This window comes from Thunnus maccoyii, chromosome 4 (assembly GCF_910596095.1).
Source record: "Thunnus maccoyii chromosome 4, fThuMac1.1, whole genome shotgun sequence".
Taxonomy (NCBI): Eukaryota; Metazoa; Chordata; class Actinopteri; order Scombriformes; family Scombridae; genus Thunnus; species Thunnus maccoyii.
Window position 1 is genome coordinate 17,528,835 of NC_056536.1, and position 17,892 is coordinate 17,546,726.

At 40.6% G+C, this 17,892-nt stretch overlaps 2 protein-coding genes across 3 annotated transcripts; both read left to right on the forward strand.

Moving 5' to 3' along the window:
* Positions 1-7,660: 7,660 nt before the first annotated feature.
* Positions 7,661-9,862, forward strand: hoxc6a (homeobox C6a). 2 transcript variants are annotated; one of them, XM_042408398.1, is made up of 2 exons: positions 7,661-8,290; positions 8,749-9,862. In XM_042408398.1, exons 1-2 carry the CDS (start codon positions 7,894-7,896, stop codon positions 9,057-9,059), a joined length of 708 nt encoding a protein of 235 aa, XP_042264332.1. In that variant the 5' UTR covers positions 7,661-7,893; the 3' UTR covers positions 9,060-9,862. The 2 variants fall into 2 exon arrangements, with proteins under 2 accessions (XP_042264332.1, XP_042264333.1); XM_042408399.1 differs by having other exon boundaries at positions 8,752-9,862.
* Positions 9,863-10,708: 846 nt separating this feature from the next.
* On the forward strand, positions 10,709-13,616 carry hoxc5a (homeobox C5a). The gene is made up of 2 exons (XM_042408400.1): positions 10,709-11,342; positions 12,537-13,616. The coding sequence occupies exons 1-2, from the start codon at positions 10,865-10,867 to the stop codon at positions 12,743-12,745; spliced, it is 687 nt and encodes a 228-aa protein (XP_042264334.1). The 5' UTR covers positions 10,709-10,864; the 3' UTR covers positions 12,746-13,616.
* Positions 13,617-17,892: the final 4,276 nt, after the last annotated feature.

Consider the following 17,892-nt stretch of genomic DNA (forward strand, 5'->3'; position numbering starts at 1 on the left):
TTTAAAAGTCAAATTATGAGGTTTAGAAAATTTACGGCCTAAACGGAATCATGTGGGAGTTTTTTTTAGAGACAGAAAAAAACAAAGCTGCGTATTTTTTCTTCAACTAATTGTTTTTACTTAAATGATTTATGTATTTCTTTTTCAGTAAAATGAACTTGTAAAGTGAAACTAACAGATCAGAGTTTGTTGTGCTTGACGGGTAAATCGCAGAGAAACCGCAGTGTTTCATATACTGCGGTTGAAGTTTATGAGTGTAAAAAAAAAGGCAGCTTGATTGTAAACATGCTTTTTTACATTCTGTATTTTGCCTTCTAGGCTCATATCAATCTGGGCCAAATCTTGCAAATCCTCAGTTCAGTTTTGGTCTTTTTTTCTTCCAGTAGTGCCTTATTTTTTCCCCCCGAATCAAACAATGCGTCAGGCGCAGCCTCTTCATTCAGGGTGTTTATTTCTCTATTTGCGTCCGTGTAGTCTTTAGAAAATTCCGGATGTGTCCTAAGTCACAGCTATTCTGCACCACTTGTGTACGTGCGTGCGTGTATGTGTGTGTGTATGTGTGTGTGTGTGTGTGTGTACTTTAACCAGAGGGCTGACATTACCAATAAAGTTTAGTGTACCTGCTGTAAACTTTATTGGCGGTGTAAAGGCGCGCCTCGGATGGGTGTGCATCTTTTGTCTCAGTGTGGTGGTGCTCAGTGTGGAGATCACGGCCTGCAAGGACAAGATGCACCGCTCATCCAAGTATGTTTATTATCACTCATTTATTTGATTATTTAGGTAAAAAGGATTTTTTTTTATTCGTTATTGAGGCTAATGTGATATTTTTCTTAAAAATGCTAAAGGCCTCGCTCTGTTAGTGGGATTTAAGGGTTAAAACCTGCATGTTAGGCTGAAATTAAATGATCTGCAGATATTCTCTTCATCCTGAATCCTCTCATATTTTTCTTTTTTTTTAACATGTATTTCATTGCAATATATTTTCTGAAGGTGAAGAACATTTCTTGTAAACCCAGTGGCCGCCTCATGTTCTCCTTATCTCCAGGATGTAGAATTTATATCCGTATTTTCCAAAGGCGTAATTTTTTCCTTTTTCTGTCTGTTACTCGTAGCTCTTGTTGAAAGTTTGAACCAGATTTACAGTGTATGTTGAATCCATGTCATCAGATTTTTATTGCTGCTGCTCTGTGTTCTTTGTAGACTTAAGCTACACCTTGCTTGCTTTCCAAGTTTAAAAAAAAAAAAAGAGGATACCTTGAAGCCAATTAATTGAATTTGACGCAATTTCCATATTGCGCATGCACCTGGAGCATCTAGTTGATGCTGGATGTGTGGGACAGTTAAACCAGACATCTGCTTACTGCCATGTATTCCATCCCTGAGAATCAGTCAGTGGGAAAGAAGCCCTAATATGAAAGTATAGTTTAGCCTAATTGAAGTTAATTAGACGTCTGTGTGTCTCTCTATGCCGCTCTGTGTCTCTTTTCCGAGCATCTCCCCTCCCTCTCTTGCTCACTCACACTTTTATTTCCCATTTTCCTCTGGCATGGGCACATCATGGCATACAGCTTGTCCACCAGGGGAACTGTCATATTTTTTCTGTCACACGTCGACACTGTGACATATGGGGGAATTTCAGCATTCGCGCTCCATATTGTGTGACCATTTTTAGTTTTGTGCAATCGAAAAAAAAGAAAGGGAAAGATGGGTGCAAACATTCCTGGTTGTTAAAGGGAGAAATTTACAGCTGAGTAATAAAAGTTTACGACTGAATCCTTTCTGTGATTGGCTGCAGCGAGCCACGTGGCGCACGCTCTATGAACATGAACTTTATGCTGTTGTCTATTCTCTGGTCCTTCCCTTGTATCAGCAGCAGACTAAGCTGGGGCGTAGAAACGTCTTTTTATCTTTACTCTCATATAAAAACACTGCACAGTCGTTTTGGCGCTGCTTCGTGTGATATTCATCCGATCTCCGACTTCCTGACAGAGGGATCTTCGGGACAGTCGCCGCCTCTACCAGCCGCTGCCTGCATTCATCCCCCCCGGAGGCAATAAAGCCGCGACTAGGAAAGGAAAAGCAGCAAGCCAGCCTGCTAGAAAAGACTTTCCCCAGGAAACAGACATAAGCTCCTTAACGCCGGGATGTGACGACAGCCAGCAGCACACGGGAGATGTGCGCTGTGTTGATATTTCCCACTCGCCATCGTGACCCCTCAGCTGCTGTGCTGGACCACAGTGAAGCTACAAACTACGGAGAGCCAGGTGGGGTAAGATTACAAATTTCTCTTTCACTCTTGCTTAATGTTTTTTTATGTTGTGTTTGGCAATCAGCTGGTGCTTTCTGGGATGGAAATGACGCAAAAGAGTGTAGTGTGTGTGTATGTGTGTGTGTGTGGAGGGGGGGATGATGAGAAGGTGGAGGTGCCTGATCTGTGTAGTTGTGACCTGACCTGTAGCCTTGGAGGCTGCTGATGCCCAGAGCGACTACTATTACCTCATTGGCTGGTGTAGCAGCACCTGAGTGTATATTGACCACTTTAGGTTACATTAGCCGAGCAATTTAGTGGTGCTGTGCCAATCTGTTGTAATAAATTGCCCACTGATAGTAAACTTTGTCATCACTCATAGGCCCCTCTGACCAGGCAGAGCTGGCTCACGTCCCTTAATTATTTCTGGTTTCCATACTTGTTGTCACTTGTTATTTTCAGTCTGTGCCAAGTGTCTGAATAACACCTTTAAGCAATCTCACGCAAGCGCACGCACACACTCACGCACACACACAGACACACACACACACACAGGGGCTACCATATGTACACACTGAGACACTAGTAGCTCCCGGCAGTGCCCCCTAGCGATCAGAAGTGTTGCATGTGGGAGTGGGCGGGTGTTGAGGCTTGTTGTTTATGGCTGCTGGTTTTCGGCGGCGGTTCACTGCGGATGTCAGCTGACCCAGCTGATACACTGCTGCCAGCAAATAACTGCTTGAGCAGACACAGAGGAGTGTTTCTGAGTGTCTGATTTGCTGTTGTCACTTTGGGGGGAATGAGAGATTTGTCTGTCTGGTTTATTCTGATATAATGAGATGCAGTGGTCTGTTTTAGGATGTTGCTCTGACATAATCACTGACGACATAATGGGAAGTATCCATTGCCTTTTTATTTACACCAGCGGCAGGAGAAAAAAAACAAATCACAGATATCCTCATTGTCATCAAAATCAGCAGCAGTTACAGTAACTATTGAACATTAGTGGACAGGGTGTTATTGACGAAGCACAAGTGAACTGCGTAGTGTAAAAAAAAATACATGAATGGTGCAACATTTTCCAGTTTCTTCCCAGCATTTGACAAAAAAAAAAAAAAAAAAAAGTTCAGGATTAATTTCAAAATATTTTGTGCAACAGCACAGAGGGGTTGAACCTCAGCCTTGTTTATGTATATATATATATATGTGTGTGTGTGTGTGTGTGTTTGTGAAACTAAGAAATATGCAGAAAATTTGAAAGAAATGTGCAAAAAATGAAATATAAAGGAAAGGGGATACTGAAGTGGCCTTTATTGCATCTCAAAACAAAGTAGTTTGTTTAGTGAAGGAGTATTCAAAGGCATCTTAAATACACCGTGTGTGTGTGTGTGTCTCACTCAGACACTTTTTATGTGTAATTGAAGTTGAAAGCGGTTGTTTTTTTTGTGTTGTCTTGTTTTTTTAATCAAAGCTCAGCTTGGTGAAATGCTCCCCTTTTATTGTCTGCGCAGAGACAAAAATATTGTTTATGCTATAAAGTGATTTCATGTGTTTCTGTCTCCTGCTGAAGCTCAGCAGTCGTGCGTTTCAATCTTGTAAAATACAATTATTGGCAAAGCCTCGTTCTGGAAGCCTTTAAAGTCTTACAACCTACTGTTACACACGTTGTTTGCTTTTTCCTTATGAAACATTGCTGTTGTAATGGATCGTGTCCGCTGCTGCCCAATCGTGTCCCTGTAGAGACAGAGACAGAGAGAGAGAGGGAGGGAGAGAGAGAGAGAGAGTCCACTTAATACATGCCATTTGGGTTGTTAGGTAAATCTTGGTTTAAAATAAGATGGGAAAACCACAGTCTATTGTTTTGCCCTGCAGTGTTTTTAAAAGCAGAGATAGGCTTGCATAAAACTCCATGAAGTCATGAATCTGTCCGCATCACCACATTTAGAACCTCACTTACAAATCCCGACAGGGCAAAAATTTTGCCTAATGGTCATAATTTATGATGTGTGGATCAACATGCACTCATTGGGCAACAGTTTCCTGAGTGCTTAACGAGCATAAAGTCGAACACTTCCGGACATTAATTGGGCTAGCCAGCGATGGTAAAGTGCTTATAGAGGGCTTTACATTGTTAGTATGTGAATTACTCCTTATTAGTAAGGTTAGAAGCGGGGGAGAAGAAAAAGCATCAGGCGCTGACCAGGCTTTGCCTCCCTCGCTGTGTTTTTAATCATGGCTGATAATGTAGAAATTTTACAGGTCCCATATAACTAACTGAGTGATGTTGTGACGTTGGATATTGATGTGTATCTGTAAACATGCAAAAGAGAAGAGCTGTATGCTCATGGACGTGGATGGGCCCTGCTCTGCTGCAGAGGAGCAGGCTGTTAAAGTTGGGCCTTCAGCTAAAGAACTAATTAAAACGTAAATTTAAAACCGATCTTGCGTGATAATAACTAACATTATAACCCCAACAATAATAATTATAATTATATTTATAATAACAACAATAATACTACCATAATAATAATAATAATAATAATATTATGCATGCTCTATTTCATTTATGCGTAGCCTTCATTGCGCATTCACCGTAGATAACTACTAAAACCATATACTATTCATGAATGAATTATTAATATTAATTATTAATATCCATGGTTAGTACTTGATACCAGGCTGTTGTTAAAAAATTCATTAATTTCGTCCAAGACCACTCAGGTTGTTTCGTTCACCGCTGGTCATTATTTCCCTTTAAAGATCGAGGTAACATGGACCAAACGGCTTCTTTCCTTCCTGCATCAAAAGCCGCGCATGTGATTTGCCTCACGGGCCGCAATAAAACACTAAAACACGGGGGAAAGAATGACCTTTCTAATTCTGCGTAGTGGCACAACCTCTGCTGCATTCCAGCCTCTCCAGTCCACATTGGCTTTACTGTTCAGCCTTTATTTACAACCTAAACTTTATGGACCAGTCACAGCGCGTTTTTTTTTTTTTTTTGGGAGGGGGGGGGGGGGCTGTGAATCAGACAATCTGCGTTTTGAAACCCAAATAATATACATTTAGTTAAATTTAAATATATTGAAATATAGTTGAAATAAAGCAGTGAAACCGAATACGTCTGTTAATTATATATAAAAACTTTACAATGAGTAAATTATAGCGACTGCATGGTGACAACAACAGAAGTTACTATAATGAAAGGCTTCTATAAATCCTGTCACATGCTGTCTCTGATATTTGTGAGTATGACAAATTAAGAAAGTAAAACTCGCTGCCAAACATATTTCACACACTTAATCACATTTCAGGATTCATTTATGTTGTTTGAATTTAAATTTAAATTTCATGTTGCATTAAAAGTGGTGTATAAACGCTTTTGGGGATTATGTTTTCAATTTTCTGCGGCATGAAAATGAATTTGGGCACTTTGAGACTTTCCATCCTGCTGTATGTGTTTGTTTAATCCTCCTTTAATCATCAGCTGATTCATAATATCAAAGTGAAGAAGATCAAATAATCCCAGGGCAGCAGCAAATTACAGCCTCTAACTTCTGCGCCTTATTTACCCCAAATTTGTGCGACGCGGATGTCACATATGGCCACGAATAAGGTGAAGAGAAACTTTTATTGCACCAGCTACTTCCTTCTCTTTGTTCTGCTCTCTTTTATGGTCCATTCAGGATCCCAAACAACAGACCAAACAACGCTGCACGTTTAGGCTTCAAGTATTCACCCCATTGAAGAAATCAATGAGGTGGACCAATAGGCTGCTGTAGCCAGAGCGACCGCGTCTGAACAGACATTTTCAATAACTGTATTGATTATTTTATAGATATCTATTATGGCCTGTTGCAAAACGCCAATTAAGCGTAATTATAATTCAGGGGAAAGTGTTGAGTTTTATTCAATTTAAACGCGTTTGACTTTTTAAAAAGAAAAGAGTTGTGGTTTAAAAATGCACTCTCGTCAACTGTATAAAAAGTAATTTAATTATCTTAATCACAGATAACTGAGAGTGAGTGAAGTTGACATCAGTAATGTCATTAATTTGGAATTTAACGTATTTAAAGGCAGCACATTTCGCGCACACACTCGCTTAAGTTTTGCAGGATTTTTGCAGCGCACCTCTTAAGTAATTTCCAAACCCATTATTTGCTGCTGAGATAATTATCGGTTTCCCTTTCCTCCCTGTGTGTCAGAGGAATGTCGAAGTATGATCAGAACAGGGGGGAAAAAAGAGACTGAAACAGCTCCATAAGCATTTTAACATGTTGCATCTTCACTGTAATTCAACTCCATATTCTGTGCGTAAAATTACAAGCAAACTCTTTATTGTTATGAATTGAAGAGACTGTACCTGAGAGCAGCCTGCCCATGTGAGCACCGGGCATAAGTTGGCCTGTGGAGGTTTTTGTCTGACGTGGGGCTGCACAGTCGCATAACTGGATTTTTCAAGACAGTGGCAGAAATTAGCCTGTCTTCAAAGACGCAGCTCGGTCGGAGCTGTACACGCTATTTCCTCTGGCTTTATGCTTCCACATGCTGTGCAGTGCTTTCATTTTTGAGCCTGCTCGTGTTGCAGGGCTTTGCTGCAGAGATAGTAGTTGGTGAGCTGGGGAACGTCACTTGTTTTATTGCCCTCACAGAAGAGAGACCATAAACGCATTCTTACCACCTACACCCTCCCCCAGTTTCACTGCAAAAAGCATGGAAATTGCTCACAAGCCAGATAATTTATACACAAAGGAAACATTAACAGTATGTTAGTTGGAAAGTCGTCGATATGACTGAGATAAACAATAAATGCCAATATTCATTTTATTGTTCATAAAAAGGCGGCGCGTTCTGCTGGATCACAACATAAAGGCCATATTATGTCCGCAGTGATGTTGTAAAATTAAAACTGAGTTAGTTTTGGACACACACACACATACACACACATACACACATACACACACACACACACACACGCACACACACACACACACAACATAAGAACTGTGTATCACAGGTAACAGAGTTGCCTTTTATCTTAGTAAGTGGATTTAAAAACTAATTTCCTGAATGTGACCTTTTAAAACACCTTTGGACGTGAGTTCATGTGTATTTATATGCAAATATCCCACCTCCCTTTGACTATGAGCACTGTACTGAATGGCATTGGTCCAGTTTTGCATCATACTTGCTCTTTAAACTCCACATTCTCGCAAACTTCAAGTAAAAAAAATGTCTCATCCAGTCAAGCTGTATAGTGTGCTACTCCAACTCTACGTTGTGTTTATCGGCATTTAGCACTAATGTTCAAGCTCTGAGCTAAAAGCTACAGTTTCTCCTCAACTCCTGCCTCTCAATTGGTGGAGAATGGTCAGCTGACATTGTCATATTGTCTCTCACCGAGCCAAGCCTCGGCTATAACACTCGGGTTTGTGCGTCTTAACCGGAGATTGGAAATTAATAATATTGAATCCTCAAAGTAGCCCACTTCCAGTTAGAGAAGCAGAAAGTCGAGGAAAAAAAAGAAGACATTGGAGAAAGGTGTGGTTGGTTGACAAAAACGGGAAGGAGATTTACTGAGAAGGAGATTGAAAAGAGACCGATAAAGAAGTGGGGAGAGTTGGAGAGAGGGTTACAAGCAAGGTATGAATTCTTATTTCGCAAACCCGTCGCTCTCCTGCCATTTATCCGGTGGTCAAGATGTTTTGCCTAACGTACCCCTAAACTCCACCACCTATGACACAGTCAGACATTTTTCGTCGTACGGTGCAGCTGTGACCCAGAATCGGATATATTCACCTTTCTACTCTCCTCAAGATAATGTCGTTTTTGGGTCTGGCAGGGCACAGTATGAATATGGATCAAACGTGTTTCTTCAAGACAAGGACGTGCTCCCCAGTTGCAGACAAACAAACATGGGACTCAATACACAAAGCCACATTGCTCAAGAGTACAGTTTGGATCAAGGAAGAGCAGGAGCTCAGGATCAGAAAAGCAACATCCCGATCTACCCGTGGATGCAGCGAATGAACTCACACAGCGGTGAGTTTTACTACGACAAATAAATTAAGGAAATGGGCCAGTTTTACGATATGTCTTACCAAGAGAGCAAGTTACTTTTTATGGCCCCATAAAACATTACTGTATCCCCTCGACTTGTAGATGGGCCTTTACATGTGCAAACAAACAGCTTTCATTTTAAGAATGATATAGTAGTCATAAACAGGAGCGTGAGACAGAGAGGATACATTAGGATGCTTTCATTATTTTAGATAATACAGCAAAGATGCCCTTTGAGATAGGATTAGTCTCACAGTTACATGTGTGTGTTTTTTTTCTCCTCGTGGATTTAGATTACAATTATGATTGTAACACTGAGCCAAAACTTATGCTCAACTGTCTCAAAGTATTATCAGACCACAGACAGAAGCATGTTTTTTATGACAAGTGTGGCTTCGCATTGCAAATGATTAAATTAGTGACTTTACTTTCTATTCCAGCAGGAGTGGGCTACGGGACAGACAGGCGCAGAGGACGTCAAATATATTCTCGTTACCAAACACTTGAGCTGGAGAAGGAGTTTCATTTCAACCGCTACCTGACCAGGCGCAGACGCATCGAAATCGCAAATGCGCTTTGTTTAACGGAGCGGCAGATCAAAATCTGGTTTCAGAACCGACGCATGAAATGGAAGAAGGAGAGCAACCTGACCTCCACGGTGACTGGAAGTGAACAGACAGCAGCCTCTCCGGAGGAGGAACGCAGTGGCGCAATGGAAGAAGAGAAAGATGAGGTCAAGAAGAAAGAATAAAAAAAAAAAAGAAGTGGGGGGAAAAACACCTGATGACCATGAAAACCCAACATAACTACCTAAAAAAATCTATATGGACCTGAGAGCGAGTTCACTGCATGATGGCTACCCCGCAGCTCTCCCACTTATATCTCATGTTGACCACAGGAGTGTTGAGCCTTAGAAATCCAAATAATTTCAGCCACAGTATGGCCCCTGTGACATTGGAGCGCCGAGTTTTTTTTTTTTTTTTCCTTCGCAATGTCACACTTGTATTGTATTAAAAATAAAAAGAAGTATTCATTTCTACGTTATTTCCCATGCCAGTAAAATCTGTGTATTTATCCCCCACTGCCCATCCATCACTGTGAACTCTTTGATCACCTCACAAAATACAGTGTTGGTCAGACTTAACTCAGTATTGTACATGCACATTCCACGGAAGGAAAGGACCGGGCGGACACTTTAATTTGATCACAGTGTAATACTTGAATATTCCGTAGAAAGTGTCTTGCATAAACCTGAAAGTTGCACGGATATGCTACAGTGTAAACACACACATACACACACAACACTGAAATGCCTGTATATAATCAAATTAACGGTACATTATGTAAATCCTGTGTGGACTTATGTGCATTTAGCCGCTTTGATAGACGCTGCATAGCATAAAATTGCGCTTATACCCCTTTTTTGACCATTTGACACGATACGCTTTCCTTGTGAAATAGATTTGTACACTAGTAATTCTTCACTTTTGTTTTTTTGGAGTTACGTGTTTTGTCATAAATGTGTATCATGGAATAAAATATTTGTAAAACTTTCACTCTCGTCTTGTATTTTTGGGATCATGGCACTTCCTTACATGAGTCAGATGGCCGTATAAAGAAAGCGTGCTTACACTACGAACCAACTCACTAAATTGTGGAAGCTTGGTATTATATTTGTATTTTATCATGACCTTTTTGGTCAGAGAAAGCTGTGAAGGCAAGTGAGGAACAAATTAGCTTATAGGCAATAGACAAAGCTCTGATTTAGGAGCAAATTTTGGCCACTTAAATATAAAATTTTCAACTTTCTGATTGGTGTTAGAGCACGGGAATGAGCCATTGTCCAATATCCAATGAAACACTATAACATTCCCGTAGTTGTATTACTAACTTCGGCGACATCAAAGTTTCAAGTCCATATGCGTAAATATATTTTACGCAACTAGGCGCTTTAAATATGAAATCATAAATATTATTATTATTATTGTTATTAATATTATTGTTGTTGTTATCATTATCATTATTATTATCATAATAATAATTATTATCATTATTATAATTATTATATTGGTCTGGTGGTGGACTCGCAGTGTTTCGGGGGCAGAGAGCTCTGGCCGGTCTTGACCGTCTTGCTCCATACCAGACACCAGATGACGCTCTTGTCTTACTGTCCTGCCCTTTTTTTTTCATTAAAGCGCCCTGCCTGGTCCTCAACAACCAACAGCTCAAAGTTTACCGGACACGTTTCTCCTATTCATCAATATCCCCATTGAGTATCAAAGCCAATTTATGACTGGCCAACATGTGCACGTGATCCCATACAAATACCCCATATTTGGGCAGCGCACGGCGGATCAAGAATTAAAAAAAAAAGATACCAAAGCCTACTCCACCTATAAATCCTGGATTATTTTTTTGGGGCAGACAGCTCTGAATTTTCCAAAAGCGGCTACAAAGAAAAGCAATGATCAACAAAAACAAGGAAATAACCGCAACATAGGCTACATCCCGCAGCCCTCTGTAGTTTAAAAAGAAAGTATCGGGGATAGTTAAAAAATGAGCTCTTATGTTGACAGCTCCAATCTCAGGCAAACAAGCGAGACAACTTCTCCTAACACTATGTTTAGTTTCGATCTATCTGGGCGCGGGTCCAACCGTTATAAGGGTGTTAATGTGAACGGGATATTCACTTGTCCCGTCCCCACGACCTCTGTTGAACGAGAGGAGATGAAAACTAGCCTGCGTGGCAACACGGATACTCCTCTCCCGCCGGGACCACAGATAACCATGGTCTCCAGTAGCTCGTCCGTGGACGCAAGCGGGCTCAACTACGGCAGCAGCACGCTGCTGGGACGAGGGGCGGACAGAGACCCGGAGAGGAGCGCAAAATCCGGCGGTAACAAGAGCCATGAGAGCGACAGAAACGCGGAGAACACGCAAGCGATGAAACGAAACACAAATGCGAGCCAGCGTCAGGACAGTGAGCAGCGGCCACAGATTTATCCATGGATGACAAAACTGCACATGAGCCACGGTAAAGTTTGTCTATTTTCTAAAGTGCGTCTAAGATGCTTTCCCTTCTTCACTCTTTACGCTGCTACACTTCTTTTCGCCCGTTCCAGTTTCCCTCTTGAGTTTTATAGGCCAAACGCAGGAAATAATAAAAACTCGCGGTCATAAATTTTATGACAAAGGCATCCATTGCTCGTAAACCTGCTCTGTTACGGTGAAGAGGTGATCTGTGGGGTGATTTATGGTGGTATAATTGGATAAGAGAACAAAACTGTGATAAAACTATGAAATAATATTACAAATTCACCTCCAAGTATTAGTTTTTGCTTTGCTTCCTTTATATTCTTAGTCAAGCTACATGTTTTACATGATCAGACTCTCTGTGTGAGACAAGCTTTAGCCTTAAACTGAACTCTGGGAAACACCAATGCCCTGACCCAATCATGAACTTTTCACCTCTAAAAGATTTGAATAGGCGTACTCCTTTTCCATGCCTTGGAACACTGAGCACATTTTGCTGCAAATAGAAGCTTCTTCTGTTTTGTGTTCGTCTATATGCAAACATCCAGGAGCACACAGCAGGGATGTTTAAAATATTATTACATCCAATAGGTCAGGCCTGTTGCTTTCCTTAGCACGCCTGAGCACGAGCAAGGCTTTAAATAGGAAAATATATATCTGGAAAACAGCAGTTTGCATTTTCTAATCCCATTTTATTTTTAGATTTTACACGTTTGTTTTCCTCCCACGATATTGTGCTCCTGTGCAGTGGTGTTAGGCCGAGGCCAGTGTTTACAGAGAGGCCAACACATTATCTGTAGCTATGTCATTTTACATTTTACAAAAGGATTTCTTTAAGTGACAGTCGTGTATTTTTTTATGTTTTAGTTTTAGCAGCCTCTTCATTCAAACTGACTTTATTTATTAAATATAGCTTAACAATCCTTATCAGTCTGACATACATTTTTATTACATAAATCCACAGTAAGTAATATCAGGTTAAATGAGGTTATATAAAGATATTTGATCTTTTAAATAAGGGTTGAATACATAAATTAATAGATTTGTGCTTGTAATGCTTACTTTTTATGGATATGGATATTGTTATAGATAACCAAGCTTTTTTTAAATTGAATATTATTATTATTAGCTTTTTATTATATTTATTTACCACTTCAATACTGCTGAAAGCTAACTGATTTTAATACCACTTCAGAATCGGAGGGTAAGCGGTCCAGGACCAGTTACACCCGCTACCAGACTCTGGAGCTGGAGAAAGAGTTTCACTTCAACCGGTACCTGAGCCGCCGCAGGCGCATAGAGATCGCCCACAGCCTGTGTCTAAACGAGAGGCAGATCAAAATCTGGTTCCAGAACAGACGAATGAAGTGGAAGAAGGACTCAAAGATCAAAGTGAAGGAATAAAAGTGCACTGATAGGGGCGCAGCACGTTTTTCAGCCCCACACTGCACAGTGCTGGAGTGCCGCCTGACCTCCGGATGAACTGCTAGGAGCAATGACATCATGACACCGCTCTGTGCGCTTCATCACCAATTATGTGTCACTTGCTGCAGTTTGGGACCTAATGTATTGAATATCACTCACTTTGATCAATCGGTTTACATTTCTAAATTAATTTGCTGTCCATGCGATGATAACCTCACTTTGCTGCACGGAGGGGACAAGAGGTTGAGGGGAGCTGGGGTCCTTCAAACTGCAAGTATTTGGCCTGCAGTGCACTGGAAGGCTGCACAATGCTACTAATAATCTATGTTTTTTAATTAGGATAACAGTAGTGGAGGCAGAGCGATAGCCTGCATCATTTCAAGCTCTTTATCATCATCATATGATAAAACTGTTAGGTCAACAAATCAAATAAAGGCAACTGCTTTGGAAATCATAATGATTATGAGCTGTCCTATAACCATCAGTTAAATAGGTTCCCAGCGGTAAAAACTACTTTCTATTTCTTTTAAAAATTTACTCCCTAATATGTTGCAGTGCAAACAAAATAGGATGTGTGATGTGTTCAGTGAGCAATGTATTTGTGAGTGGATTTCTTTGAAGGCACCATCCATGTTGTCTGTTTTACCCTTGTGAAGCTAAATCATTGTGTATAATTCAGCGACTGTATGTGATAATATTGTAAATGTGCAATGAAGCCATTTCTCCTCCCCTTTGTAAACTTAAGGTGCCTGGTTTACACAAGGCCTAGAATAACTGATAGATGGCTTATTTGTTGATTGTAACCAATAAAGTCTCATCATTAAAAATTAAGGGAATTTCCTATTGTCAACATGCGCACTTCTGTTATTTTGTTCCCCCCCCTGATATCAGGAGTTGGTGGCGGAATCACACAGCTGACTGATATATTTACTGAATTAAACGATTTGGAAATTGTGACACATTTAGTCCTGATCACGTTTTTAGTCCGACTCGGGATCCCGCAGCATTTCATCAGATGACAAACGCGCTCTGAAGTTTAAGGCCCTCATAAAACTTTATTGCCCCTTTTCCACCACTCACCCACAGGCACACTCCGTTTCCTGTTTTGTCAGGGAAGGAAGGGGAGACACTAGCCTGTGATAACACTCGCCCACAACACAACATGGATGCACAACTTTGGTTTCCTGTGGCCGCAGACTGATGCGCCATCACTGCTGAGGCCATATGGCCACTTTATGGTCTCGCCCTGCTCTTTCAACCTGGCACCATTACACTGTAGTTAAAACAAAAAATATCTGCCAGTACAGAGGACATAAAATCATGCCAGTTGCTGGATGTCTGTATCTAGAAGACGCTTTAGTAGAAGTATCACTATGACGCACTATAGCCCAAGGTTATGAGGTAATTTCTCTACAGCACTAGTTAAGAAAATAAAAATCAACTCACCTCTCAAACTAATAGCTTCAGATAAAACTTCCTTCACGGTTAGAGAACCGCTCAGAGCAGCGTCCACTTTTCTCTGCGCTCTCTTAGGCCTATAACCTATAACGTGGACAATGTATTGAATCCCTTTTTGTGTGTCTTTCTTTTAGGGTATTTTAAAGTTTACAAGGTTACATATGCCAATTGCCCCAAGCAGGGCCTGTGAATGGTGCATAGGAAGCACGTGGTGTCATTTAAGTGGGTTTTATGGCCTGGAAGAGCTGACAAACCTTCGATATATACACATCATATATAATCTTAACTGTCCGGAATCGCAGCTGCTGGCTTCCCCTTATCTGAGGAAGAAAGGGCTTTGTGGCAGTGAGGATGCAGTACCTTTCTCTGGACTCTGTAGTCGGGTGGTGCGGAGGACTGCATGGGAGCTGCTGCAGTAAGTTGCTTTTAACTTCGCCTACAGGCCTGCGACCGTGCCGTTATTTCACCGTGAGCCGTTTTAAAAAAAACATAGTTTGATTTCTATACGTGTGACTTTGAATGCATGGTTGCTAAATTGATTTACTTCAAAATTAACTGTGTTTTAATGATAGTGAATGTGTGTTTCATAATTAAAATGACAATTATGTTTATAAAACAATCGGAAAAATGCGCATTTTGAGATATTTATAGCTTATTTGGTGTTGTATAATAGTTCGCCAGAAACGAGAATACACGGAGATACCGATCGAGGTTTTGGGGTTTTCAAGCAGGATTATTTTTACGCAGCATCATCCTTATATCACAGCCAGATTTTAATATGAGGAAATACAAGCAAAAAGCAGGATGTTTTTATAGCCTCGCAACAGATTTGAGATACAGTAGCAGTCCGATTGTTTCAACAGCTTGCTTTGCATGTTTTGCTTGTCAGAGAATAGAAAAGAAAAAAAAATTTTGAAGTAAAGGTGACTGAGGAAAATGAAAAGTCAGCCAGAAGTATCAAAAATCATCTGGCGTGCAGCCTCATTATCCACCCCACCCTCCCTTCCTCCCTCCCTCTCCCTCTCTCTCTTTCTCTCTCTCTCTCTCTCTCCCCTCCTCTCTCAAACACACACCCTGACTCTATCTGCTGCACACCTACAGTACCTGTATGTATAATCTGTGAAGTGAAATTATTTGCTGAATCCTCAGTTAAGTCTTATAGTTTGGTACAGTGGCTCAGACTGAAGAGAAACTGAAACTGTGTGGCGAAAATAAAATACAATTTTTGTTCTGTAAGGCTAAAATGTTGTCCTGTAGGTTGAAATATTGTGTGCATCCATACACGAGCTATAAAATACCAACAAAAAAAAACCCCGCCCTGATTAAAATGCTTCATCTCGCTGTCTCACCTTGACATAAGGTTAGTGTTTGTGCTCATGAGCTGCTGCAGCTCCTGTTGTTTAGGGTCATGTCTGGGCCAAAGGACAGCTTTGATTCAAAGGCACTTTGCAGTGTAATTATGGCAACGTTCAAACTCAAACCCTGTGAAAAACACAGTGTGTGGATGTGAACTCCAGACACGACTGTTCTTGCATGTTCTACATAAAACGCACCTTTCTTTTTGTCACATGAATCTGCCTTCTAACTGGCTCTCCGCATTACTGAATTGATCAATTTGGAGACTGATGAGGCAACGTGATCCTCTAAGCTCGATAATTTTCTGTTGCTCTGGAGTGTACATCATTTAATTGCCCATATGTCTTAGAAAGTAGTCCAGTTGGATATACTGTTCTTAATCAACGTGTGGAATTGCAAATGGCTTGTTTGGGTTAGTGTAGCTCGGCTGACGGAGAAGGTGTGCAGTAGAGATGCACATGCTGACTGTGATACAGGACCAGAAGCTGCTGTAGGGATTAAATATGACAGGAAAGTTGAGATTCTCTCCAGACTTCAGCTTCAGATATCATAAGACACCTGTGAACATGTTGTGTTGGCCTCTTTGGTTTCTAAACGTTTTATTAGGAGGATTGTTGCAGTGCAGGTTTACTGTCAGGTGTGCAGGATGATCAGTTCTACACTTCCAATAGGGGGCACTGTGTAACACGCTCCTGTGAGGGTGACACACTGTGGGGGCAGTGTGTCCAAGCCAGGGTATGGATTAGTACTCTTTTTTACATCCCAAAATTTTATTTTATTTTGTCCTATTTTTTTGAGCAGCTGTATTGTCATATTAACCATTTCAAGAGGGAGAAAATGATCATTAACTCCCAAACTAAACATTTCAAGAAATCCAAAATCCAAGTTGTTTTCCTCCAAAAATGGAATATTTTCTCTTTTCCAATAAATTATCAACACAAACGCAAGGTGCTAGTGAAGTTTAGAGGTTTCAGGATACTTATTACAATCGAAATTATTTTATCTTCCTGATTTTTCAGTCATTGCATCTTGTTAGGCAGTTTGAATTAAAGGTATTGTGTAATTTAACTTGCAGCAACGAGAGTTCAGTTCAAAACAATCTGATGCTACTACAGCAAAAGTGAAACAGTCCAAACATCCGTTTTCACTGCCATGTTCTGTGCTGTTGTATTCCTTTCTCTGACCTGTGGAGCTGACACTGTCATCATTCAATCCGCAGAGGTCATTTCCGGGTGAGCACAGACTTCCCTTTGTCTGAGCCCAAGTAAGAACCATAAAGTCCCATTACATCGTTTGCGAACACAGCCGGAATTTATTTACAATGTGAAGACAAAGTCGTGATTTTTTTATTGACTGCTCACCATAATTCAGCCGCGGTGAAGTCCAGGGATTTCTATTCATAGGACATTTGCCCGAGGAAATACCAAAATGCTTGCAAATTTAGTTTTACTGTCTGAAAATGACCCGTCCTAAATGTCTGTCCTCGGTCCCAGTTCTGCAGGAGCCCACACATGTCACAGCTTTTCTAGGGCAGTCTCCCTTCAATTAGGCTAGATAACAGAGGAGACCAGAGGCAGGGGACAGACTGGAGGATCATTCACATGAAATAATATCAAAACGGTTCGTTTCTGTATTTGAAAACGAAGAAGAGAGCTAGAAAACTTGTTAAAATGAAATATAGACGCGTGGCTTTTCGGTGGTTTTTATGACATTTGTTGCTCATTTTCATCTGCGTCATTTTAATTTATTAGAATTACTTTTTAATATGTTGGGAATTTTATGCGGAGAAAAAACGAAATATTGCAAATACAATACGTCCAGTTCTTCCAGGGTGTGCCTGCTGTCTGTGACTTTACAAATATCTGCTCTGTTAATTCAGTTGATAATTCAGTAGACTTAAATACCTGAAAGTAAATATTAATTTAACAATTTGCAGAACTTTGGCATCTTTTTCCAACAATTTTAATTTTCCTTTTTGGATGCAAAAAAAAACAACTCATTTTTTAACTTTAAAGTATAATAACAATAATAATGGTCCGCATTTGATCTAATTTTTCTTTTTCTTTCTATTTTTCAGGCAATTCAACAAGAGTGGAACCATGGATTTGTCAGTAAGTGTCACACATCGCCCCACGTCTATCCACCTGGCTGTAGTCAGGAGCTCTGACACTTCATGGAGCTTGTTATTTGGCTGTAGGCAAACAGCTGGCTCCGCTGACCTCACGGGCGCTGATGCCTCCACTCTTAACGAATTTGTTTAGGGATTCTGGTGTTTGTAGAAGGACTGCGATCTAACAATCACTGTGATTTTA